The 22653-nt window shown below is 52.0% G+C and overlaps 1 protein-coding gene and 1 long non-coding RNA gene across 2 annotated transcripts in view; both read right to left on the bottom strand.

Annotated features, from left to right (window-relative positions):
* Positions 1-22653, bottom strand: part of LOC134495998 (uncharacterized) — a 159640-nt gene that overhangs the window by 55945 nt on the left and 81042 nt on the right. The window lies entirely within an intron of this gene.
* The window catches only part of DLG4 (discs large MAGUK scaffold protein 4), a 38113-nt gene continuing 24569 nt past the window's right edge, over positions 9110-22653 (bottom strand). Inside the window, exons 6-20 of the mRNA XM_063301701.1 lie at positions 22322-22458; positions 21625-21769; positions 20644-20782; positions 19146-19302; positions 18934-19036; positions 17427-17541; positions 16610-16786; positions 16100-16136; positions 14621-14648; positions 14380-14427; positions 13759-13860; positions 13441-13613; positions 11551-11660; positions 10376-10467; positions 9110-9403 (exon numbers count right to left, since the gene is read on the bottom strand). Coding sequence (XP_063157771.1) covers positions 9297-9403; positions 10376-10467; positions 11551-11660; positions 13441-13613; positions 13759-13860; positions 14380-14427; positions 14621-14648; positions 16100-16136; positions 16610-16786; positions 17427-17541; positions 18934-19036; positions 19146-19302; positions 20644-20782; positions 21625-21769; positions 22322-22458 — 1670 coding nt within the window. The 3' untranslated portion in view covers positions 9110-9296. The remainder of the gene's footprint in view (positions 9404-10375; positions 10468-11550; positions 11661-13440; positions 13614-13758; positions 13861-14379; positions 14428-14620; positions 14649-16099; positions 16137-16609; positions 16787-17426; positions 17542-18933; positions 19037-19145; positions 19303-20643; positions 20783-21624; positions 21770-22321; positions 22459-22653) is intronic.

Below are 22653 nucleotides of genomic sequence, written 5' to 3'. Positions count from 1 at the left end.
CAAGGATCTGGCAAGCAAAATTTTTGGTTCTTCATTGCTTATTTTTTTCTGTAGTCTATCTACAGTATATGTTATTTTAGGGTTCCACTTTAAGGCCTTAAATGACCCCCCAAGTTCCTGAAGGGATGTATGCTTTGGTACAGCTTTTCCATCTTTCCAATGGATCCTGTCCAAATTTAGAAGCTGTGGTTTTTGAAATCAAAGGCATCTTTGCTGGCAGTCGATATCCAATTTCCCAACCAGGTTTCTCTTCCATCTGACTGCATGCCATTTAGCAGTTACTTCAGGGCCCTTCCCTTGTCTTTGACTATATGACTGACTAAGCTTGGAACGGGGGCCATCATATTCCTAAAATCTGCTGACTGGAAAGTTCTAGGCTTTCCCAGAACCCAGTCAGCAGATTTAGAGTTTACTGTCATGACACATGAAGGAACTCCCTCCAAGTGCCAGTAGAACATTGGTCCCTGCCATCCATACATGAACCTCCTTGACTCTTAGTAACTGCACAGCTAGCTTTTCTTCACAAGAATTTCTCCCCACCGGTTCTGCAGGCCTTCACATGGGCAAAGTCCCTCCACCTTGCTGCTGGTCGTTCTCCTCTTTTGTTCCATTTTCCAACATCTTGGACTTCTTAAGGGGACGAAGCCTTTGCATAATGGGTTCAAAGGATTATACTCTGAGCCTGGTCATTGGTGCCTCGAGGGAGAACTCTGGGTTGCTTTGTTCGATGAGCCATCGGTCCGTTTCCTTGGCTGTCCCCGGTATCCTCAGGAGCCTTCTCCAACACCGAAGTTCAAAAGCGTCCATGCTCTTCCTCCCCTGCTTCTTCAAAGTCCAGCTTTTGCTTCCAAAGAGGGTCCCAGGGAAGACCATGGCTTGCACGATTCTGGTCTTTGTAGGTACAGACACATGCAAACATCTGAATGTCTCTGCCAAGGCCTTCATGGCTGCTCTACCAAAGGGCTCGTTGTCGGCGTATTTCTTGGCTGCTGGTTCCTCTACTGCCGATGGTCGATCCTGAAAGGCAGAAGCTCCCCACCACTTTGATATCTTCACTGCCACTTCCAAGGCTGGTTGCTGTCCTAAGGGCCAGAGAGCACCAAGGACTCCACAGTTCAGCCCTGAGCCACAAATATTTGCTTCGGTTGGTAACTGTAGTTTTATTCCACTTTTCTTACCAAATGCTGTGCAGCACAAACAAACACGCAAACAAAAGCACTCTTTAAGGTAGCAAATCAGGCAATGCAATCGGGCATCACCCAACGGGCTGTGCAATGCTGAAGAAGTGGCAGAGGAAGGGAACGTGTGTGCCCGGGAAACGCTCCCGGGGTTTGCCAATCATGGCTTTGTGAAACGTGACCTCTCCCCCCGCCGCCCCCACCCCCAAGCAGCCCTCCTGCAGGGTTTCACTTCCCCCTCATCTTCCTGGAGATTTGCTCCGCAGAGTTCCCCTTTATGCATTTACTCCAGAAGTGACATTTGTGCCTGCTCACAACTCATCCACTTCTCCTGTACTGACAGCCCTGAGCCTCTTCGTCAGCCAGAAAGCCTTTCCGAGCAAGTTACGCCGGGTCAGTTCCAGCAAGCCCATCCCCAAAATCACCGGGCCGTGGAGTTTTATAGTTGCCGGCTGCTTTGGACACCGCCCAGTTCGATCCTCCTGGCCGAGGCTGGCGTCTTTTGGCATTGATGAGATCCGTCTGATCCCTGCAAAGAAATCAGGGGAAAAGTGTTTCAGAGATGGCAGCAACGTTAAGCCCCCTGCCCAGCCTCTGCGTAGCACCCAACAGAAGAAGACCCTCTCTCGGGCTTTGCCAAGCAGGCGGTCCCAGGGGCAAACAGCATCTTCTGACCCAAAGAGCTTCCTTGAAGCCGTCACCCACTGGTGACAGCAGAGAAGAGGTGGGCCCCACGGCCTGCATGCCAGCTTTCCAAATTCAGGGCAGGCACCCTGGCCGCTGTTCCGCCTGCTGAAACCTTGTGTTCCTCTTAGCTTAAGACGCAGGGCCTGGCTGTCCTCCGGCTCACCCTTCTGGCTGCGACTGAATGCCCACCCACACGTTGCTGCCCTTTCTGGAAGGGCATCGGGCACAGGAGGACGGGAACTGCCAAAGCCCGTGGAGAGGCTTCCAAGGCACCGGGAGATCACACCATGTATCTCTGCTCACGTCAGAAGCCTCTGGGCCAGAACAGGGAGGCCCACCTGCCTGTGAAAGATGAAGGGAAATCCAGTGGAACGGAGAGACCGTGGGGGGGGATATGGCCCCATCCAGAAGGTGGGGGAGAAGGGGCGTTCCAGGCCCACGTGCAAGTCGCTGTTTGGCTGGCTTCACACAACCCAGCCTGAATTCACCCCCTTCTGTGTTGGTACAACACATGGAGCAGTTGAACAAACCGGTTGGATTTGCACAGGGAAAAAAACAATCAAGGTTAAAATTGGCCAATCTTAGGGACCCTCAGTGTGGGACACTCCCCACTGAAATTAAACACAGAGTGTGTTTTACTATTAATTGAAGATTCATCTGGCTGCTGAAAGGGTCTGCAGTTGCTAATGACCTCCCCTTACAGTTGCTGAAATTAAATTTATTTTTTTTCTTTTGGAAGGGGCGGATTTTACGTTTGACTGTTTTACTGCAGAGTGCTTCAAGATTTCAGACATGATGAAACCTGGCATATAATTTGTAAGAAATAAATGCATTACTAATTGGTTCATTTTTTTAGATTTGATTTGATTTGATTTGATTGGCCCCTGCTCAAGATATGAGAAGCACCATCATCATAAATCAAGGAGCCATGTTGTAGGAGGGAGGGAGGGACTTTGATCCCCCACATAAACTAGGCCCCCCAGAAGTTAAGCAGGACTGGACCTTGGATGAAACACCCCCAGGAATCGCAGGGCTGGGAAGTTGAAAAGATATAGGGGAAGAAGGCAATGGAAATTCACTTCTGAACTGTGGTTACAAAACTGAATTACATGATTAGGGCGTCTGCATGGTGTGGTCAAAAAAGTCAAGATGGCAGCCACGTTGGTGCAACTGACACTCCATGTTTTTTTATGGTCATCCCCAAATGGATGGCGCTTTGCTTGCCTTGACGGGGCTGCCATCTCCATTTCTGTGACCCAACTTTGTGGATACCCCTGTGTGAAGGAACCAGGAGTTGAACTGCAGGCAGGGCAGAATTTACCTTGAGAAATGCCCATTCCAACTATAATCAAGAAGTAAAATTTCTGGGCACCCCAACAGAGGCCCAGAAGCAGCTCAGAAAAAGAGGGTCCTCGGGGTCACGTCCAATCAGCACCCACCGTTGTCAAAAATGGTGGTGTTTCCCCATCATTTAGCTGTAGGAATTACGCCGGAAGTGTGGTGTTTGCCCTAGAGCGGTGTTCCTCAACCTTGGCTACCTGAAGATGGGTGGACTTCAACTCCCAGAATTCCCCAGCCAGCTGGCTGGGGAATTCTGGGAGTTGAAGTCCACCCATCTTCAGGTAGCCAAGGTTGAGGAACACTGTTCTAACTCTTCCCCTGGTAGAAAACTGAACCCCAATGCCATGCAGGATAGGCCCTGCCCAGTTTGCCTATGGCCACACCCGCAGTGGTCCTCCCCACTCCCAAGTAAAATCCCAGTCCTAAAATGTGCTCCCCAAATTAAGTCTGTTGGCTCTACAACACGTTGGCCAGGTGGGACCCCAAGCTCTATAAATGTATATAACAGAAACCTTGCATTTCACTGCAAAGCCTCCCTGACCTTTGAAAGAGGAAATGATTAAAACTCTTGGAAAACCAGAAGCCAGAAGTCTCTCTTTTCAAGAATGTGGGGAGGGAGCAATGACTCAGAACCGCTCGACTGCCCTGGAAACAGGGCCCCTCGCCACCCTCTCGGCACCCCCATCTTGCAATCTGCAGAGAATTGTTGCTAGGGCGCAAGAGCTCACCAGGGAAACTGCCAGCATTGGGGGGGGGGCTTTCTGCAAACGATAAGAGCCCCCAACACACAGCCCCGGGTGGGTTTTGTCTGTGAGCAAAAGGCTGGTGGGAAGGGGGGGTCGCCCTCCCAAAAGCGAAGGTGGGGAGGACCCAGAGAAGTAGCCAGGGTAAAAATGAAATTGGAAAGTGAATGAAATTGAGCTAATTGAGGGCAATTGGTACAACTGTGACTGGGTTAATTGAAAGCCATTAATAGGAATAACAGGATTGCGCTGTAGGACTTTCTCCCTTCGGTTCCATGGCTGATCACAGCCCAATTGCAGCTTTTTTAGGACTTGGAGAGATTGTGAAGACCCTAACTTGGCATGAGGGGGGCACCATCTCTTGGTGCCTTTCTGATGCTGTTGTTTCCAAGGGATTACAATCTTGTGATTCAGGGAGCTCTGCAGGGGTGGTCAAAAAAGTCAAGATGGCAGCCAGAATGGTGTACTTGAAGCTTTGCCCATGACGCACGCAACAGACCAAACCTTGCAGGTGCCCTCGATGTGACTGCTGGGAGGGGTTGGGGGCACAACTTGGATGGACTTCTAGGGGCCCAAAATCTCCACTTCCCCCAGTGTCTCAGAACCAGAGTATTTCTGGAGCTCTGGATCTCAACTCCCAGAATTCCCTAACCAGCAGGACCACCGATAGGAATTCTGGCATCTGAAGCGACGTTTCTTAACCTTGGCAGCTTCCCTATGGGTGGCCTTCAGTACCCAGAATCCCTCAGCCAGCATGGCCATCGCTGAGAATTCTGGGAGTTGAAGTCCATACCTTTGAAAGCTGAAGTCAATGCTGTACCTGGATGCAATAGGGCCAAGGAGTCTCCTATTGGCTTCCCCGATTTAATACCCCCTCCCTTGGTTGAAATATCCCACCCGACCCGGATTCCTATCCTGCACAGCCAGGCATTCTGACGTCCAGTGCATCTGAAAGCCAGGTCAATGTAGCACCAGCTCCATTTAGGCCAGATGCCAACCCAGGGACCCACCGCCTGTGAAATCCACAGCTTTGCTAGGTGCCAGCCCTGCAAGGGGAGGCAAGTGGGTGCCACCAACTCCACAAGGGCTGGCAAAGCTTCTGGGCGCTTGTGGGCAGTGCTGCATTGGCAGCTGGACCCGCTCTCCCTCCTTTTTAGGAGTCTTGCCCAGAATCTCTGGGCACTGATTTCAGAGGGCTCAAAACACTTTTTGCCTCAGTCTTGGGGTGCATCTTCCTCAGCTGGGTGGGCTGCCTGGTTGCAGCTTTATAGTTCAATGGATTTTGCATTTCGTTCCCCTCTTGTTCAGTTTGGGGAAGGGGTGGCCAGAGCTGAATTGCCTCCGCTGGGGGGCTCTGCTCTGGTAACCGTATTGCGTAAAGACTTGGTCTTTGAGGCTGCGATGTTTCAGTCGCCTTTTGGTCAGCTGGCTGGTACGTGTGTAGTCTTGACTTGTCTTTATTCCCCACCCTGCATCTGCAGATGTCCTGATGGGCCATATAAGGACATATAAGGGATTCAAGGCAGAAAAGGCTTTATCCCAGAAATACAGAGTTATTGCCCCAAGTCTATGCGAGAACCACAGATGGTCCCAAAACAAGCTGGACTGACCCAGCAGGGCTGTTCTTATGTCCTTAGTTCCCCTGGTGCGTTAACAGCTTCCTTCTTCTGTCCCTTTCACTCTATAAACAAACGTGATGTTGCTTTCTGCTATGGGACAAAACTTACTTTTAGAACAGTGTTTCTCAACCCTGGCAATTTTAAAGTGTGTGGACTTCAACTCCCAGAATTCCTCAGCCAGAAAAGAAATAATTTTTTTAAGGAATAATGCTCTTCTAAAGATTCTATATGACCAAGCTGGTTATCTAGCTGCATCTGCACCTTTTCATAAAATAAAGATGTAACAACAGGAAAAGTTCTTAGTTCATACTGAGTCAAAAATAAGGGATTACTGATTTCTTTTTTTTTTGGTCCTGGATTCCTCATTTACGATGCTTTTGAAGAAAACCCCCAACTTCCTCTTGGTGGGGCTTATATAACTGATTTTGAAAGTGGTAGAAATCCTGCTGAATTGTCCAACTTCCTTATTCAAAGTCAGTGCTGGCATTTTGGCAGCAGCGACCACGGCACATAAACTTTTGACAATACAGGAAGTCCTTGCTTAATGACTTTTGGTCAAAACTACTAGGTTACTCAATAAATTGAAATCTCTCATATATTTCCATAGGAAATGTATGTATAAAAATGTTATGCTTCTACGGATATTCGAAAAAAAAGGGAGGCTTTACTTAATGTTTGAATTCTTTTGAACACCTTGGAATAATTGTCCCAAGAAGAAAATATTTGCGGATATAACTATTTCACACTGCTTATCCCAAATTAATACTGATACAAGGAGATGGTTAAAATTTCCAATGAGATGGGGAAAAACATAAAAATCCTTCAAGATCAATTAATCCCATGTTTTGAGGGATTAATTAATCCCTTAGTCTGAGGGATTCTCATTTTAACACATTTTAAGGTAATTCAAGCAGATCACTTTTTGTCTTTTTCTGTATATCTCAAAAAAGACTTTTTAAAAGCCGGAGCTTGGGGGAAGGGGGGGAAGGGGGGAATCCCACCCGTGCAGTCCCACCCCCCCAAAATAAATCAGACTGCCAGACCCGCTGGTGGGTTTTCATTGATTTTTAATTATTCATTGCCGAAGGCGATAATATTTCTATGCAAAATACTCTCTTATATCTCCCCCCAGCCCCGCCCCGCCCCACCCCCCAGCCCTGCTGATCCTCAGTGCCCCCCTCCCGCAAGAAACCACCCCAGCTAGTTCTTTTTGGCATTTTTGAAAGGGGAGCAACCCTTTGCGCCTGACCAACGCCTTCTGTGTCACCACCATTTGGCGGGGGGGGGCCACAGGGATCCCGTCCCTGGGTAGAAAGCCCTTGAGAAGTCAGTCAGCAGGATAGCAGCCACCTCTGGAGTGCTGAGCATGGGGGGCAGGGGGCAGGGTTGAGACCCCCTCTGGCTCCCCCCAAATCCTGCCCAGCCCTGAGCCTCTGGGCCAGAAGCAGCCCCTCCAGAAGGGCCCAAGTTTGAGGATCAGGGCCACCTCTGGTGACAGGTCCTCCCAGGGGAAATAAATAAATCTTTCTCTCTCTATACATATATATCTCTAGACTCCCCCCTCCCCCCGTTTCCCTGGACAATGGTTTCTCCCAGCCAATTGCCTTCTCAGCCTGGAGTCGGCCACTGCGGGGCACCCAGAGCCATCTATGCCACCCCCAAGCTGCCTCTTTGTTGTGCTCAGAACCCCCCTTTTTCTCAGCCCCTCTCTCTTCTTTTTTCCAGGTGAGCTTCTAATTTTGGCTCTCTCACCTGGACATGTAAAAGAAGCAAATATATGAAGGTGTTTTGAAAAAAAAAACAAGGGCCTGGTTTATCGCCGGGACAAGGGGGTGTCAGCGGTGGGGAGGGGGCTCCTAAGCTCTGGCCCCTGGAAGCCTCTCTCCATTGGAGGGGAGGGCCAGGCAATTCTGAAAAGTTTACTTTATCCCCTGCCTCCAGTTTTTTTATTCCTGCAACGGTGAGGACTAGGAACTTGATTCCCTTTCCGGAGAGCATCAGTCCCATCGAAACTGTCAGGGTAGACATAATCCACAAGGCAGAACGTCTCAGCAGCTAAGCCCAAGATTTCTCCACTGAAAACCCAACTCTTCCCGCTGTGTTATTCAGTAATTTGCAACTTCTGCTCCCCCCACCCCGCCAACCAGTTAAGAGGTATTGAATTGTGTGTGTTGCAGGGGATTGCCAAAGCAGTGGGGGTGGGGATAAATTTCTCTAACCCATCCTCTTCCCCCAGTTTCTCTTCTTTTTTTTCTTTTATGTACAAAAAATAATAATTAATCCATCCGTTTTGGAAATTAAAATTCTCCAGTGTAAAACCAAAACAACTCTCTGAAGTAGATTTCCTGCCCATTAAAACTGTTCTCCTTTATATATTTTTTTTTTCGTACATCACGCACAGCCGCACCAAAATACTTGATATGACCTCAAAAATAATCACAGGACATAGAAAAAAAATGTGTTTTTTTTGTCTTCTTTCTCTCTCTTTCTCATCTCCTTCTCGTTTCCTTTCCATGGAGAGAAAAATATAGATTGCTGCATCAACAAAAGTTCCCTTTTTTTGTGGTTGTTCATTCTTGAAGCCACAGGTGACTCCTCCTCAAGAGGAAATAAAAAATAAGAAGAATCAAAAGAAGAAAAATGCAATGGAAAAAAAGCATTTTTTCCATATATATGTGACATTTATTTCACACATATATGAATGAAATTCCAAAGTCACTTGGCTATTCTGCACAAGCACAACTGATTTTTCTCCTTGTTTTAACTCAGCGTTTCTCAACCTCAGCAAGTTTAAGATGGGTGGACTTCAATTCCCAGAATGCCCCAGCCAGCAAGGCTGGCTGGGGAATTCTGGGAGTTGAAATCCACCCATCTTAAAGTTGCCAAGGTTGAGAAGCACTGTTTTAACTGACAATAATCCTTCAGTCAAAATCATGGAGGGAAAGAAGGAAAGCATACTTCCTTTCCAGGGAAAACACAGGTATTTTAAGAAGCAAAATGCAGGGTGGTGATTTTGGCCCACCCCTTGCAGGCTCATCTGTTTCTTGCTAAACTCCCAATCTCATCCTTCCTCTGCTTTAAAGAAGATGAAAATCACAAGAAACAAGAATCTTGCCAAATCCTTCTTCCACTTTAAATCAGTCGACTGCGGGGATTTTGCCTTGACTACTTCCAGAAGACACAAGTGGATTGAAAGTGGCTGCTGCTTGTAGGAAAAAAACAAAAATGAAAAACCCTCCCTTCCTTCCTTCCTTCCTTCCTTCCTTCCTTCCTTCCTTCCTTCCTTCCTTCCTTCCTTCCCTTTCCGATTCCTGCCTCGCTTTCTGCTTGTAGAATAAGAGAGATCAGAATCTAAGGACCAGCCCCCCTTTTCTCCCCCAACACCACCACCTGCCCCCCAAAATGACAGCATGCAAGTGTTAGCGCTGTTGGGGCGGAGGATAGCCCCTCTCTTGGGCTGCAGAAAGAAAACGGGGGCACCGCAACGTGAGGTTGGCAAGGAGGAAAAAGGAACACCCCCCCCAAGTATTAAAGAAGAAGGAACTCAAAGACGGGCATATCTCAAGGCGTCCCCCCCACCCCAGAGAGTAACCAACAGCTAAGTTCAAGGTGGCAAGAGGCAGAGGCGCTCCTCTGCTCCAGAGGTGGCTCCGGCGTCGTCGCGGATGCGAGTTGGTTGGTGGACGGCAGAATTCAGGATCCCTTCCCGGAAAATTCAGTTCATCGCCCTAAAGTCTCTCGCGAGCCGGGATCCAGATGTAGGGACCAGAGAGCTCCTCCACAATTCTCTTGATCTTGTGGTAGACCTCCTCAAAGCTCTCTCCTTCTACGATGGCTGGAGGGAAGAGAAGAGGGGCAGAGTGCCCTGGCTGAGCAAGGGGACGCTCCGGGCCCTGCGGGGGCTCTCGGCCGGGGGAGGAAGGCCAGGCCTAAACTGCCCACATTCCGTCAATCGGGATTCGTGTGAACCAACCCAGAACCGATCTTTGCTTCCCACATCCAGCCCCTCAGTTCCCTTCTTCAGAGGGCGCCTCTGATCATGCACAGAGTGCTTCTACAGCATAATTGCTCCCGGGACTGGATGCCAGAGATTGAGATCCGTATTACTGGGGATCATCAGTACCCCACTGCAGTGTTTCTCAACCTTGACAACTTTAAGACCGGTGGAATTCTGGGAGTTGAAGTCCATGTGTCTTAAAGTTGCTAAGGTTGAGAAACACTGCGCTATCCCATTTAAATCCCATCCATCCTCAACAGAATTTTACGCAAACTGCTATAAAAGCAGCCCCTATAAAATAGTTTCTTTCAGTCTGGCCTCCAGCCAACCGGAATACTGGAACTGTTATTACACATGCAAGCTCCTGAGAACAGCAGGAAAGCGTCCCACGTATTCGTGGCCTAAGTGAAGCTGAAGAAGGGAGAGACGTGCAGCTCCTTGCGGCAAAAAGGTGGCTGCGAGCTCTCGCCGCTGCCCACTTCTCAACGAAGGAAGTCTGCGCAAGCGCCAAGGCCGCCTCTCCACGTGCTCCCAGGCCAACCAGAGCGAATGCTCAATATCCACTACATAACCCATGTTTCTGCAGAGAAGGAAATGTTTTTCCTGACTTCCAAGAATGCCCAAGCACAGCACGTGGACCTCATCTCCAGATAGGTTTGTGGACCAGATACATACATACGGACTACAAACTTGAGGTTATTTTAAAAAAAAAAAGGTTTTGTGAGAACTGATCTGGGCAACAAAGCCGCTCTCTTCTTCGACACGGAGGCAGTTCTTCACACACGCGAGGGACTTTGTGGGGGAGCCTACCTGAAAAGCATTCCATAAACTCTTGCTCCAGTTTTGTGGCTCTGTCAAAGGCCTTCCGCGCCTGCTCCTCCGTTATCCGCTTGTTAATTTCTCTGGGACCACAAACAGGTGATCAGGACATTAAAGGCTCATGTACCCACGAAGCCCCGAGGACCTGCCTTGTCCCCTCGTTCATTTCAGCACTGGCTCTCTGCACATGTGCAGATGACCCCACTGGGGTCCTCCCTCCTCCTCCCTCGTCTAATGTTCTGTGGTTTCTCGGCAGGAAAGAGATGCTGACCAGAGGGATAGACCATTCCTAAATATGGAAGCTCCAGGTATGCTGGACTATGACTACAGTTAATCCTTGACTTACAACCGTTCAGTTAGCAACTGCTTGAAGGTACAACGGCACTGAAAAAGGTAACTTGCAACCAGTCCTCGCACTTATGGCCATTATAGCATCCCTGTGGTTATGTGATCAAAATTCAGGCGCTTGGCAACCGGCTTGTATTTAAGATGGTTGCAGGGTCCCTTTGCAACCTTTCCGGCCGGCTTCCAACAAGCAAAGTCAATGGGGGACCGCTTGATTCGTTTAACAACTGCTGCAAAAAAAATCATAGTCGGGTGTGGTCACGTGATGACTTGCTTAACAACCGCACCACTCAATGGCAGATTTTCAGGTCCCTATTTTGGTCATAAGTCGAGGACTACCAGTTTAGTGAGTTTCTGTCCTGGAGCTGATCATAATTCGAGGGGACCTGGGGCTGTTCTCTTAACGAAGAAAGGACTTAAGTTTCTTCCGGAGCAACAGACAGCCCACTCTTCTGTTGCTTAGCACCTCGCATGCGGAGGAAGACTGCCCCTAAACATGGGGGCTCCATTTACCCCTGTCTGCCAAACTTCTGTCTAGCCAAGCGTCGAGCCGCTGAGGCCTGTTGGCTTCCCCAGGCTTGCGGCTGTGAGTTCCACAGCTTTACCATCTGGCGTTTGACTTTTTTTTCCTCTGCATCTCTCTCCCACCAGAGCCCAGCATTGTGGAAGAAGAAGGAAACCCTCCTTCCAGCCCCTCTGCCTTAGGCAGAGACCCTTTGCTCGGCTGCAGCCGCCCTGCAGCCCCCCGCTTGCTCCCGCCCCAAGCCCCGCCCGGCCCACGTGTGCGGCCCCCCCACCCCCAGGGCACCCAGGCTACTCACAAAACATTCTCGAGGGAGCGCGGCCGGATGAAAACGGCGATGGGGTGAAGCTGAGCCGCTTGCAGCCTCCGGACGGCATTGGCTGAAACGTCCAAAATGCAGTGCTTGCCCTGGTGGGGAGAGAGAAAGGTGGGCTCAGGAGCCCCCCAGAGGGCGCAAATGGGCACGTGCACAGGGGGGCTGCTTGGGGACGCCTTTTCTTGCTCCCCCAAAGCATGGCTGTTTGTTGCCTGCATGGCAACTCTGCTCCCAGCCGGTTGGGACCCTGGAACTGAGCGTTCGAGGATGGGTGACGACCGGTGGGAGCCCTGCCGGAGCCCACCTTGACTAGGGAAGCTGTCTCTCTCTTTGCCTAGCTGTCAGCCCTCCAAGGTGGACCAGACCAAGAAACCAATGCCACTTTATTGGGACAGCCGCAGTGACAGAATCTTCCACATCTGAACGTGCTCCCATCCCCTTTTTATCTTTCCTCTGAACTAGGGAGGGGCCTGAGACATTTTCTCAAATTAATTTCTTGGAAAGGACTCCAGCCGCGCTTGTCTGCCTCTCGCTCTTCCTCCTGTCTGTCAACGCCATTCCGTATGCTGTCTGCGCTGGCCTACCTCACAAGGCTATTGTACGGATAATATGGGAGGACTGCCTTAGTCTCCTGAGGCCAGGCATGAAAGAACCATTCCAGGCACACGGCAAGTGAGTGGACTAATGAGCCTCCCAAAACTCAGCTCTGGACTCCTGCCACAAAACTACCTACAGGCATGTGGTAATTGAGATGGACTATGACACCTCTTGTCCCCTGCCAAAACGTTTTATGCGTTGAGGGGGTCGTGGCACAACCCATTCCAAGGGCCCAAAGGTGGGCAAGGATGCTGGAAACCAAGAAGGGGATGAGCCCCCAACGTGGGTGTGGGCAGGAAGGCCTTGGAATGGGCCCTCCCCGATGGCTCCTGCTTCAGCCGGACAAGTCTGGGTCTTGGATGACCGCAGCCCACAGACGCCCATTCTCACAACGTGATTAACCAAATTAACCCATTTTCGGAGTTTCCCACTAAAAACAAGATTGTGTTCAATCTAGTTCAATTACTGTAGTTATCAATTCAGTTGGGCTCCTACAACCAACCGAGCCAATTGCACTGGCCAAGCGAAGCAGGCTGGGGAAATACGTCTCCAGCTTGGTCAGGGGTGTCAGGGGAACCCAACCAATATACTTTACAGGTAGTCCTCTTGTAATGACCATCCATTCAGCGACCTTTCGAAGTTACAACAGTGCTGAACAAGGAGACTTACAAAGGTAGTTGTGGCCATCGCAGCATTCCCATGGTCACGTGAGCACGATTCGGGTGCTTGGTGACCAGCACGCAATTACGACAGTCGCATTATCCTGTGGTCACGCGATCACCATTTGCAACCTTCCCTGCTGGCATCCAACAGGCAAAGTCAATGGGGAAGCCGGCAGAGGTTGCAAATGGTGACCGTGTAACGTCGTACTTTATGACGATGCTGGATTTCCCTAATGACGGCAACTGGGACTGCCACAACTGCTGTCGTAAGTCAGTGCAGTCATGTGATGTTGCACTTTACAACTGTGTCGCAAAGGGATGGAGTTTCCAGTCCCAATTACCATCGTTAAGCGAGGACTACCGTACTGCATGGTCCTGGTTACTGAAATATAATGGACCATACTCCCAGGTCACCTTTGGGAAACCACCTTTGGTGCGAATGCAGCTGTTCCTGTTGCTGCTAACTCAGCTGAGGAGCTGTGTGACCCAGCCCCTGCAGACTCTCTTGGGGTAGAAATACGGCAGCCGCAGTCACGTGATCAAAGCCCCATCCTATTTTTACGTGCCTCCTGTGGACCCCCCTGCTTGCTCGCCTCCCCGTCCCACCACATACCTGCTCAGCCACCTCCCGTACAGACTGGACGCTCGTCCCGTAAAGGTGGCTGTTGTACTGCCCGGCCTCAATGAATTTGTGGCTCTGAATGTCCTTCTCCATCTTCTCCCGCGAAGCCACAAAGTGGTAATCTCGGCCGTCCACTTCATACTCCCGCTTCGGCCGCGTGGTGTCTGCAACGGCCGGGAAGGGAGAATTTCTGTCACTCCTGGGGCGGGCTGGGGGAGGTCTCTCTGTAGGGGCAGCCCCTGTGCAACACCAGACCCATTTCCCCAGTAAGAGGGCAAGGGGGTGGGTGTCCCTCAGCGGTTGACTCACGTGGGACACAAGAGCCAAATTTGTCCGGAAATTCGGAGAGGAGGTCATCGTTGACCCGGTCCTTGGTGGGCCCCAAAATAATGATAGGGCGGGCATAATGAACTAGAACAAAAGGCAGAGAAGTTCAAAAGGAGTCAGTGGCATCTATGATCTGAAAGGGGAGATGCAAAATCCAAACAGGGGGATTGAAACCTTGAGCAACTGAGACTTCCTGCACTGAACCGAAAGGTGGGTGCAGAGGCGGGTAGAGAATGATGGGGGTTGGAGTTACCCCAAACACAACCACTACGGGGTGGGAGCTAGAATCTGACAGGACGGGGAGGTCACTGTCTCCCCCCGGACTCCTGTTTGTAGCAATATTCCCTGCAGGTTAGAGGTAGAACGGGGGGCCAGAAGTGTGATGCTGCTGCTAAAAAGGCGAACGCTATTTGCAGGAGCACCGCGTTCCAATCACAGAAATGTCTTCCCTCTTTTCCCTTCCAGCCTCCCGAGCCATCCCTGTCTTCCTGGGGTTTTAAACGGCCTTTCTGCCCGCTGCATTTTTATCGGAAGACGGGATCCTAAGGTTCTGAGCCAAAGGTGGTTGGGAGAAAGCAAGGAAGCCAGAAACAGGGTTTTCACCTTCCATTTGCACAACGGTTTCATAGCTCAAGACGGCATCTTCTCGACCTGGAGAGGGAAAGAAGGCAGCCAGGTCACTTTTCTTCCAGACAGGATATGCCCCGGGTGCCAAGACTCGTGCCAGGCGGAAGATCGGGCGAGGAGTGGAAAAGATTTCCAGCACGCAGGGAGGGAAAGGGGCAGAAAAAAGGGGACTCACAAATGTGGAAAAAGGGGCATTAATGGTTGCTCAGAGACCCACCTTGACAGCCTGATCCGGGCACCCGATCCTGGGGAAGGAAGGAAGGAAGAGAAAATGAGGAAGAGGAGGAGAGAAGGGGCAGAGAGAAGAGACGGGAATGCACCCATGAAGATGCCTCCACCTTTCTGCTACAGAGCTGGGCAAAAGGATGGAGATCCCTGGCGTGGGCTTGTTCCCCAGGGCTCCAGGACGAAAAGAACCAGCCGGGAGGCCAAGTGCAGGAAGGGGAGCAGTGGCAGTTGGTCCCACCCCCAGAGGTCCTCGAGATGTGGCCTGGCGACAAACCCCATCCTTCTGCCCAGCAGGACCCACACATCTGGAGGGCCCTGCTTGGGACAGGCCGCTCCGTGGGCAGGTAGCTGCCTTTCCGACGTTTGGGTTCTCAGAAGAGAGGGTTTCTGAACTGCAGGTGACATCCAGAAGGAAACGCAGCGCAGATCTCCCTCCACGCACACACGTTCCCGGGGGGGGGAGGAGGGATTCTGAGGTCACCCAACAAAATTACCTAGCAGGAGGTGTGACGGCAGGGAATAAAAACGAGAGCAGCATGCCCGGCCGTTGTTGGTCCAGAGCTGTGTTTCCCAACCTCGGCACCTTTAAGACGTGTGGACTTCAACTCCCAGAATTCCCCAGCCACCAAGCCAACAAATTAATAAAATGTGTTACAGGTAGTCCTCGAGTTACAACGGTAATCGGGACTGGAATTTCCATCGCTAAGCGATGTGGTTGTAAAGCATGACCGCATCCCTTAGTGACAGCAATCCCTGTGGTCCCAACTGCTGTCATTAACTGAATCACAGCAGTCATTAGGCAAGGACCTCCTCATAATTTCCTGCCAGCCCCACAAACAAAGTCAGTGGGGAAGCTGGCAGGAAGTTGCAAGTCCCGGCTGCTCACAAGTGGGCTGGCAGGCAGGCAAGTGGCTGCGGCCAGGCGGGGGAGGCTGTGCAGGGTTGCGCAAGTGGTGGGGAGGCGTGGCAAGGTCTGGGGAGGGTGCATGAGGGTGCAAGGGAGGTGTGGCAAGGCTTGGGGAACTGCATGGGGGTGCATGAATGGCCAGCACAGTGCAAGCGCAGAGGGGCTGTGGGTGGGGCGTGTGGGTGGGGGAGACTCACCCCAGCGACTTGTGACCTTCCCTGCCGGCCTCCCCACTGGCTTTATGGGGAAGCCGGCAGGGAAGGTCGCAGATGGTGATGACATGATCGCGGGGTGCTGCAACCGGTCGTAAGTGCAAGCTGGTTGCCAAGCACTCAGAGTGCAATCATGTGACTTCGTAACGTAACTCTGAACAGTCGCTGAACGGTTGTAAGTCGAGGGCTACCTGTAATCAGAAAGGGTGTGGCCAGACTTCGGATTAGTTGCTCGTCCGTCACTCCAAACCATCTGTCCGCTTAGAGCCCTTGGCAAACGCCCCCCAGGTCTGTTTGGGTCCTTAACTCCGGCCTTTTCTGGCCACCCTAGGCCAGGGATGTGACTCACCTTTGCTTTTAACCGCGTCCACTCCCGTCGCTCGACCCTGCAGAAGGCAGAGAGGGGGAGCATCACGTGGGGACCCCTGGGCCTTTTTTCCCAGCCGCCCCACCAATCGCCCAAGCCTGGGGTCTTCTCCCATTGCCCACGGTTGCCCCCACCACAAATCAAGAACCACCCCGAATGGCATGCGATCACTGAACCTTGCAGCCAAGAACGTTAACATCTTGCAAGATTTCCCAGTTTTATGATATCGATTTACATCATTTAGCATATCAATTTATGGAGCACCTGAACCACTAAAGTCTTGCAGGGGTTTTGCACATCCGCGTGGGAGAATTTAGTGTTTTCGCACAACCAAGCAAGACCACAGACATTTCCCAAGACTGGGCAATTCAACTGGGCAATGCCAAGCTCACACAGCCAGACATTTTACTTGTGGGGGGGAGGTCCTGGGCCCCGCTTGTGGAAGTGACAGGAGATACGTCCCCACCCCCTGCCCAAGGCCCTCCCCCTTACCGCCTCTTGCTGGGAATAAAGCCAATCTCATCACTGTCACCATCAGGATGGACACGCCGGGCCTGCCACCATTCCTCGTCGGAAGCGTCAATCACGTGAAGGATGTCCCCGAAATGGAAACTCAGAGCTTGGCTTAAGAAGCCGCAATCCTTGGTCTTATCGTAGTCGAAGAGAGCCCTGTTTTGGGGGTGGGGCGTGTAGGGAGAAGGCTGAGGTCTCAGGACGGAGCTGCCTAAAATTCTCCCCTTCCTTAAAATGACCATTTCTGTTTTCAAAAGGCCCAGATTAGCGGGGGCTGAGAAACGGCAGCCTCCCAGAAGGGCTGGACTTCAGCACCCCTCATCCCTGCCAGCCCAGCCCAGCCCAGCCATGGGAAGGGAAGGCGAACACATCTGGAAGACGCTGGATTGGGGATGCTGAAATTAAGGGAAGAATTCACATCCCTGGACATTCAGAATCGGAATCTTTTCAAAATGAAAATAGAACGTCTGCATGGTGATGCGGGAGAGTTTTCCTTCTTGGCTTACTTCTGGAGACGCCAGCTCGGGGGCGGGGGGAAAGAAAACGTGACTCAGGATTCACAGCTGTCTAGGAGACCGAACCTCTCCTCCCCCCACATCCCTCCCCTTGTCTTGGCAGCGCTCACCCGACCTTCAAAAACCCAGCTGGGGCTGGGCCAGGCTAACACTTGGATGGGAGACCACCAGGGGAGCCCACAGGCCATCAGTGCGCAAACACCCTCACAGCCGCCCCGGTGAGTTTTCTGACACCCCCGGGCTCGGGGAAGGGGGCCCTGGTCCAGGGGCCGAGATCTCACCGGATGTAGAAGCCCCTCTTGGGGTTGCTCCGGAGTGACGCAGTCCCTGAGCCCAAACTGCTGTTCATCAGCTGTTCCCGGAGATCGTGGATCTTGGCCTCAAAGCGGCTGTACTCTGTGGGGGGGGGGGCGATTAGAGGAACGGGGGGGGTTGATGCTGCTCGGTTTATCGAATTGTATTTATTTATCTATCTATCGATGTCCTAACAGCCAGGAAACACACTGAGACAAGGAACTGGTCTCTAATATTTATTGCTAGTACTTAACAGGAATCCTAACAAACTGAAGAAGCGTGGGAAAAAACCCAGACATAAACCCCAAAGGTTAAGGCGGTCCCGATCTGTGTCTCTTCGAATGGCTGACCAATTCCTCAGTGCTACGCATGCGCTTGACAGTCTGGATGGGAGCCCCCTGCTGGCCATCCTCACTCATGACAATCGATCTAATAAATGTCTATGGCCACCCAACTCCCACACAGTGACCCCAGGCAGCTTTCGTGAAACCGTGGACTGATGGAGTCATGGAGCTGTAGAGCTGGAAGGCACGCCAAAGATCATCTAGTCCAGCCCCCCTCAATGTGCAGGAAAACCAGCTGACCTATCCTCGAGAGGTGGCTGTCCCACCTCCCCTCTTCCTAAAAGCCCCCAGAGATGGGGGACCCACAATCTTGAGAGACAGCCTGGTCTGCCGCGGTTGAGATCTCTCTCAGGAAGACCGAGGCGCTTCCCTGCAACCCCCTTGTGCCACGCAGCTCAGCCTTCTCCCCATCTGGGGACGGTCGGCCCTCTGCAGTTTGCAGCCCCTTCCTCCAAATAAGTATCTCCTCCTCGCAGTCCTTCCTCTGGGTGAGACCCCGGCTGCTGCCCACTCTTGCCGGATCCCTCTCCCACCTTTGCAGAGGGGAGCAACCCTCTTGCTCAAAACTGCCAGCTGCCAACTCACCGCTTCTCTTGTGAAGCCCTTTCTCTCTGTGCACGCATTCCGAAAAATGAGCCCATCCACCACAGGGAGGACCATAACGTACCAAAAAGCAATTTGCGATGCCTCATTCACCCACCCAGCTCTCCATCTCAAACAGCCCCCTCCTCTACACAAGTTTCCACCAGGAGCATCCCCAGGGAGGGTCAAAAAAGTCAAGATGGCAGCCGTGAGCAAAGACCTGCCTCTTTGTTATGCGTGGGGTGTGAGGCTTGAACCACACGGACACGGCTGCGATGTCGTCTCTTTTGACACACTTACCACTCCACCCCAGAGACAGCCGTTCCCCACCCTCCTCCCTCAACCACACTGAGTCGCTCTGCAGGCTCCAGGTTCAAGGGTTCCCCTAAGAAAACTGGGAGGGGGGAGATAAAACCACTGAAAATTCTCCCCCACCATTTGCTCCCACAGCCCTCGGCTGGACAGCGGCAGAGTCGGAAGCCTTCTGCCCAGGTGGAGGGGTTCATTCTCGCCCCCCCCAGGTACACTTGTGTGCATTGCGTGTCTCCCCCCACCCCCAAGAACTCACCATCTGGCTTGTACTGGGCAATGATGGTGACCGTCTGCCCTGCATTTTTCAGGGCAATGGCAGCCTGTTCGTGGGTAGCGTTCCTGAGATCCACGCCATTGACCTGTCAAAGGAGGTCAGGGAGAGCCCTTATTCTGGGCTTACTTGAGGCCAGGCCCCATCTGGCCCCCGCAGGAAGCAGAAACGGGGGCACGGGGCGGTCAGCGTCTTACCGAGAGGATCTGGTCCCCCTTCCGGAGCTCCCCGCTGAGGTCGGCGGGTCCCCCAGCCAGGATGAAGGAGATGAAAATGCCCTCACCGTCTTCGCCCCCAACAATGTTGAAACCCAGCCCTGTAGAGCCACGGTGGATCACGATGCGGCGCGGTTCCCTGGAGAGACAAGGGACAGGAATGGGAAGCCAGGGAGAAGTGGAGAGTCAGAAGGGGCCTTTGTGGTCATCTAGCCCAACCCCTGCTCCCCTGCTGGCCAGGGAACTCTGGGAGCGGAAGTCCACATGTCTTAAAGTTGCCAACTTTGAACAGCACGGCGTTGGAACCTCTCTGATAGGTGACCGTCCAGACTCTGCCCCTGCTGATGACTAGCCTGATTCCTTCCTGGTAGGCTCTGGTCCTGCCCTGTGCAGCAGCAGAGAGGAAGCCCACCCCTTCTCTTCTTCAGATCGTTACAGGCGGTCCTCAGATCTCCCCTTGGTCTCTTTTGCAGACTAAACACACCCAGATCCTTTATGGGTAGTTCTCGACTTATGATCACAATTGGGACCAGAATTTCCACTGTAAGTCGTTGTGGTCGTAAGTCGAGTCACCACATGACCGGACCCAATCTTACGACCATTTTTACAGTCACTGTTAAGCAAATCACCATGGCTGTTAAGCGAATCACAGGTCGTTAAGCACATTCAGCTTCCCAATGGGCGCTTTTTGCTGTTTTCTGGCAAAATATGTCACAAAACACGATGACATGACCACGGGACACTGCAACTGGTCATAAATGTGAGCCGGTTGCCAAGTGCTCGAAATGCGATTATGTGACTGCAGGGTGTGTGTGCGTGCGTGCGATGTTTTGCGACACTCGTAAAGCACTGAGGCTGTCGTGACTTCGGACTGTTGTTAAACGAATGGTTGTAAGTCAAGAACTACCTGTACGACTTCTCCGGCAGGCTTGGTGTCCAGGCCCCTACCATCTTGGTAGCCCTCCTCTGGACTTACTCCACTTTGTCACTGCCATTTTGCAGCGTGGCGCCCACAACTGAGCACCAGGCCATCATCAACTCCAAAGGATGGCAGTAGGGAAAACTGGGGGCTTGTGACCGCATTAGCCCTGCGTTCTAAATATTTGCAATGTGTGCCTGCCCACCTCTCAGAAGTATTTGTCTATTTATTACAATTTAAAGGCAACTGTGAGTTCTAGTCCTCCCTTGGGTACGAACTGTCCCTCTGCCTCAGCTCTACCCACCTCACAGGGTTGCTGTGGGGAACACAGGAGGAGGGAGCATTACACATGCTGCCTTGAGTTGTACAAAATAAAGCCGGGATATGAATCAGAGAAATAAATTAAGAAGATCCGCAGGCCCTGCCGGGCGGAGGCATTCGCTGGCCTTGGTGCTGAGTGTGAGTGCGAATCAGCACCAAGGCCAGCGAAGGGCCCTGCCAAGGCTCTGGAGGAGGGAGGGAGGGGATGCCACGCCCCCAGGAGGCGGAGCCAGCACTTACCTGGGAATATCCTCCTCCCCCATCAGCTCTTTCGGGATGGGGGAGTACCTTCGAGGAGAGGTGGGGGTCATGGCTTGTGGGTAGTCTGTACCCAGGTAACTCTGATGACCAATTTCGTTGTCCAGGTGATGGGAGTAAGCTAGGGATAGATAATAATAATAATTTGTTAAATTTATATGCCGCCCGACTCCCAGCGACTCTGCCAGATGAACACGCGAAAAGCAAAAGGAAAGAAAACCCCGTTAAAGAAGGGAGTTGGCATTTTGCACAGGCAAAGAACTTTAATTCAAAATTTGCAAATGAAGTGCTAAGAAATGCCCTGTTCCTCAACCTTGGCCGCTTTAAGGTGTGTGGACTTCAGCTCCCAGAATTCCCCAGCCAGCATGGGTGGACTTCAGCTCCCAGAATTCCCCAGCCAGCATGGGTGGACTTCAGCTCCCAGAATTCCCCAGCCAGCATGGGTGGACTTCAGCTCCCAGAATTCCCCAGCCAGCATGGGTGGACTTCAGCTCCCAGAATTCCCCAGCCAGCATGGGTGGACTTCAGCTCCCAGAATTCCCCAGCCAGCATGGGTGGACTTCAACTCCCAGAATTCCCTAGCCAGCATGGGTGGACTTCAACTCCCAGAATTCCCCAGCCAGCATGGCTGGCTGGGGAATTCTGGGAGCTGAAGTCCACACACCTTAAAGCGGCCAAGGTTGAGGAACATTGGAACTGTTCTGGGTTGGGGCAATAATAAGTTTTTAAAAGAACAGTGAGGCTCCCCTGTCATCAAAAACAGAATGTCTTTAATGTCCCTCCCAGCCAGGGATAAAGAAGAACCTACATCTTTGCAAGCCTCATGAGCTTAGACGGGTCGCCTCTGGGACACACACGGCCATCCCCCAAACCATGGCTGACCACAGAGAGCAACATTCTGAGGCTCTCTAGGAGATGGGGGGGCTGGGGGGCAGCAGGAGGAAGGGGCGGGAAGCCACTCACAGGAAGTGAGGTCAGGGGGGGCGTAAGAGTCGTTCAGGTCGAGGGTGGTGGGCTTGGCCACCTTCAGGTACACCACATCGAACGTGTTCTTCAGAGCTGCCACGGCGTCTTCATGCATCACGTCCTCCAGACTTACATTGTTTACCTGCAAGAAGGGGAAGAAAGGGCTGTCGGTTGATGGACTCACCTGTGGCCTAGGCATCCCGCACCCCACCCAATCCATTTTCATCCTGACTGCAGGTAGTCCTCGACTTATGACCACAATTGGGACCAGAACTTCTGCCGCTAAGCGAGGTGGTCATTAAATGAGCCACACCCATTTTATGACCTTTTTGCCACAGTCGTTAAGTGACACATGTGGTCATTAAGTGAATCCGGCTTCCCCCATTGACTTTGCTTGTTGGAAGCTGGCTGGGAAGGTTGCAAATGGCAATCACATGACCCCAGGATGCTGCAACCATTGTAAATACATGCCAGTTGCCAAGTGCCTGAATTTTGATCACGTGATCACAGGGACACCACAATGGTCATAAGTGCAAGGACTGGCCGTAAGTCACTTTTCTAGTGCCGTCATAACTTCAAACGGTCACTAAATGAATGGTCGTTAAGTTGAGGATGAGTTGGGTTGGGTTGGGTTGGGATTTGACTTTCGGGGAGTTAAGTTCTTGCGAGGCAACTCCCCCACCCCTGTTCTTACCGCCAGGATTTTGTCCCCGATCTGCAGCCGCCCATCTTTGTGGGCTGCCCCACCCTCAATGATTTTGGTGACGTAGATACTGTTGTCCCCAGGAATGTGCTGGTTGCCCACCCCGCCCGCAATGCTGAAGCCCAGCCCTGCGGAGGAAGAAGAGAGAAGAAAATCAGTGCAAGGGGCGTCTGTGGGGATTGTGCATGTGTGAACCCCCAGCCCCACCCCTTTCCACATGGGATGACCAAGTTGTGGCTACCCTCCTGGCTTCTTTGGCCCCTCCTCCTGCAGACCCCCTTGGAGCAGCGATGGTGACATTTTTAGGGGGGGAGGCTTTCAAA

This window comes from Candoia aspera, chromosome 4, assembly GCF_035149785.1.
Source record: "Candoia aspera isolate rCanAsp1 chromosome 4, rCanAsp1.hap2, whole genome shotgun sequence".
Classification (NCBI taxonomy): Eukaryota; Metazoa; Chordata; class Lepidosauria; order Squamata; family Boidae; genus Candoia; species Candoia aspera.
The sequence above is the reverse complement of the archived record's forward strand: the minus strand, read 5'-3'. Positions and strand labels throughout refer to the sequence as shown.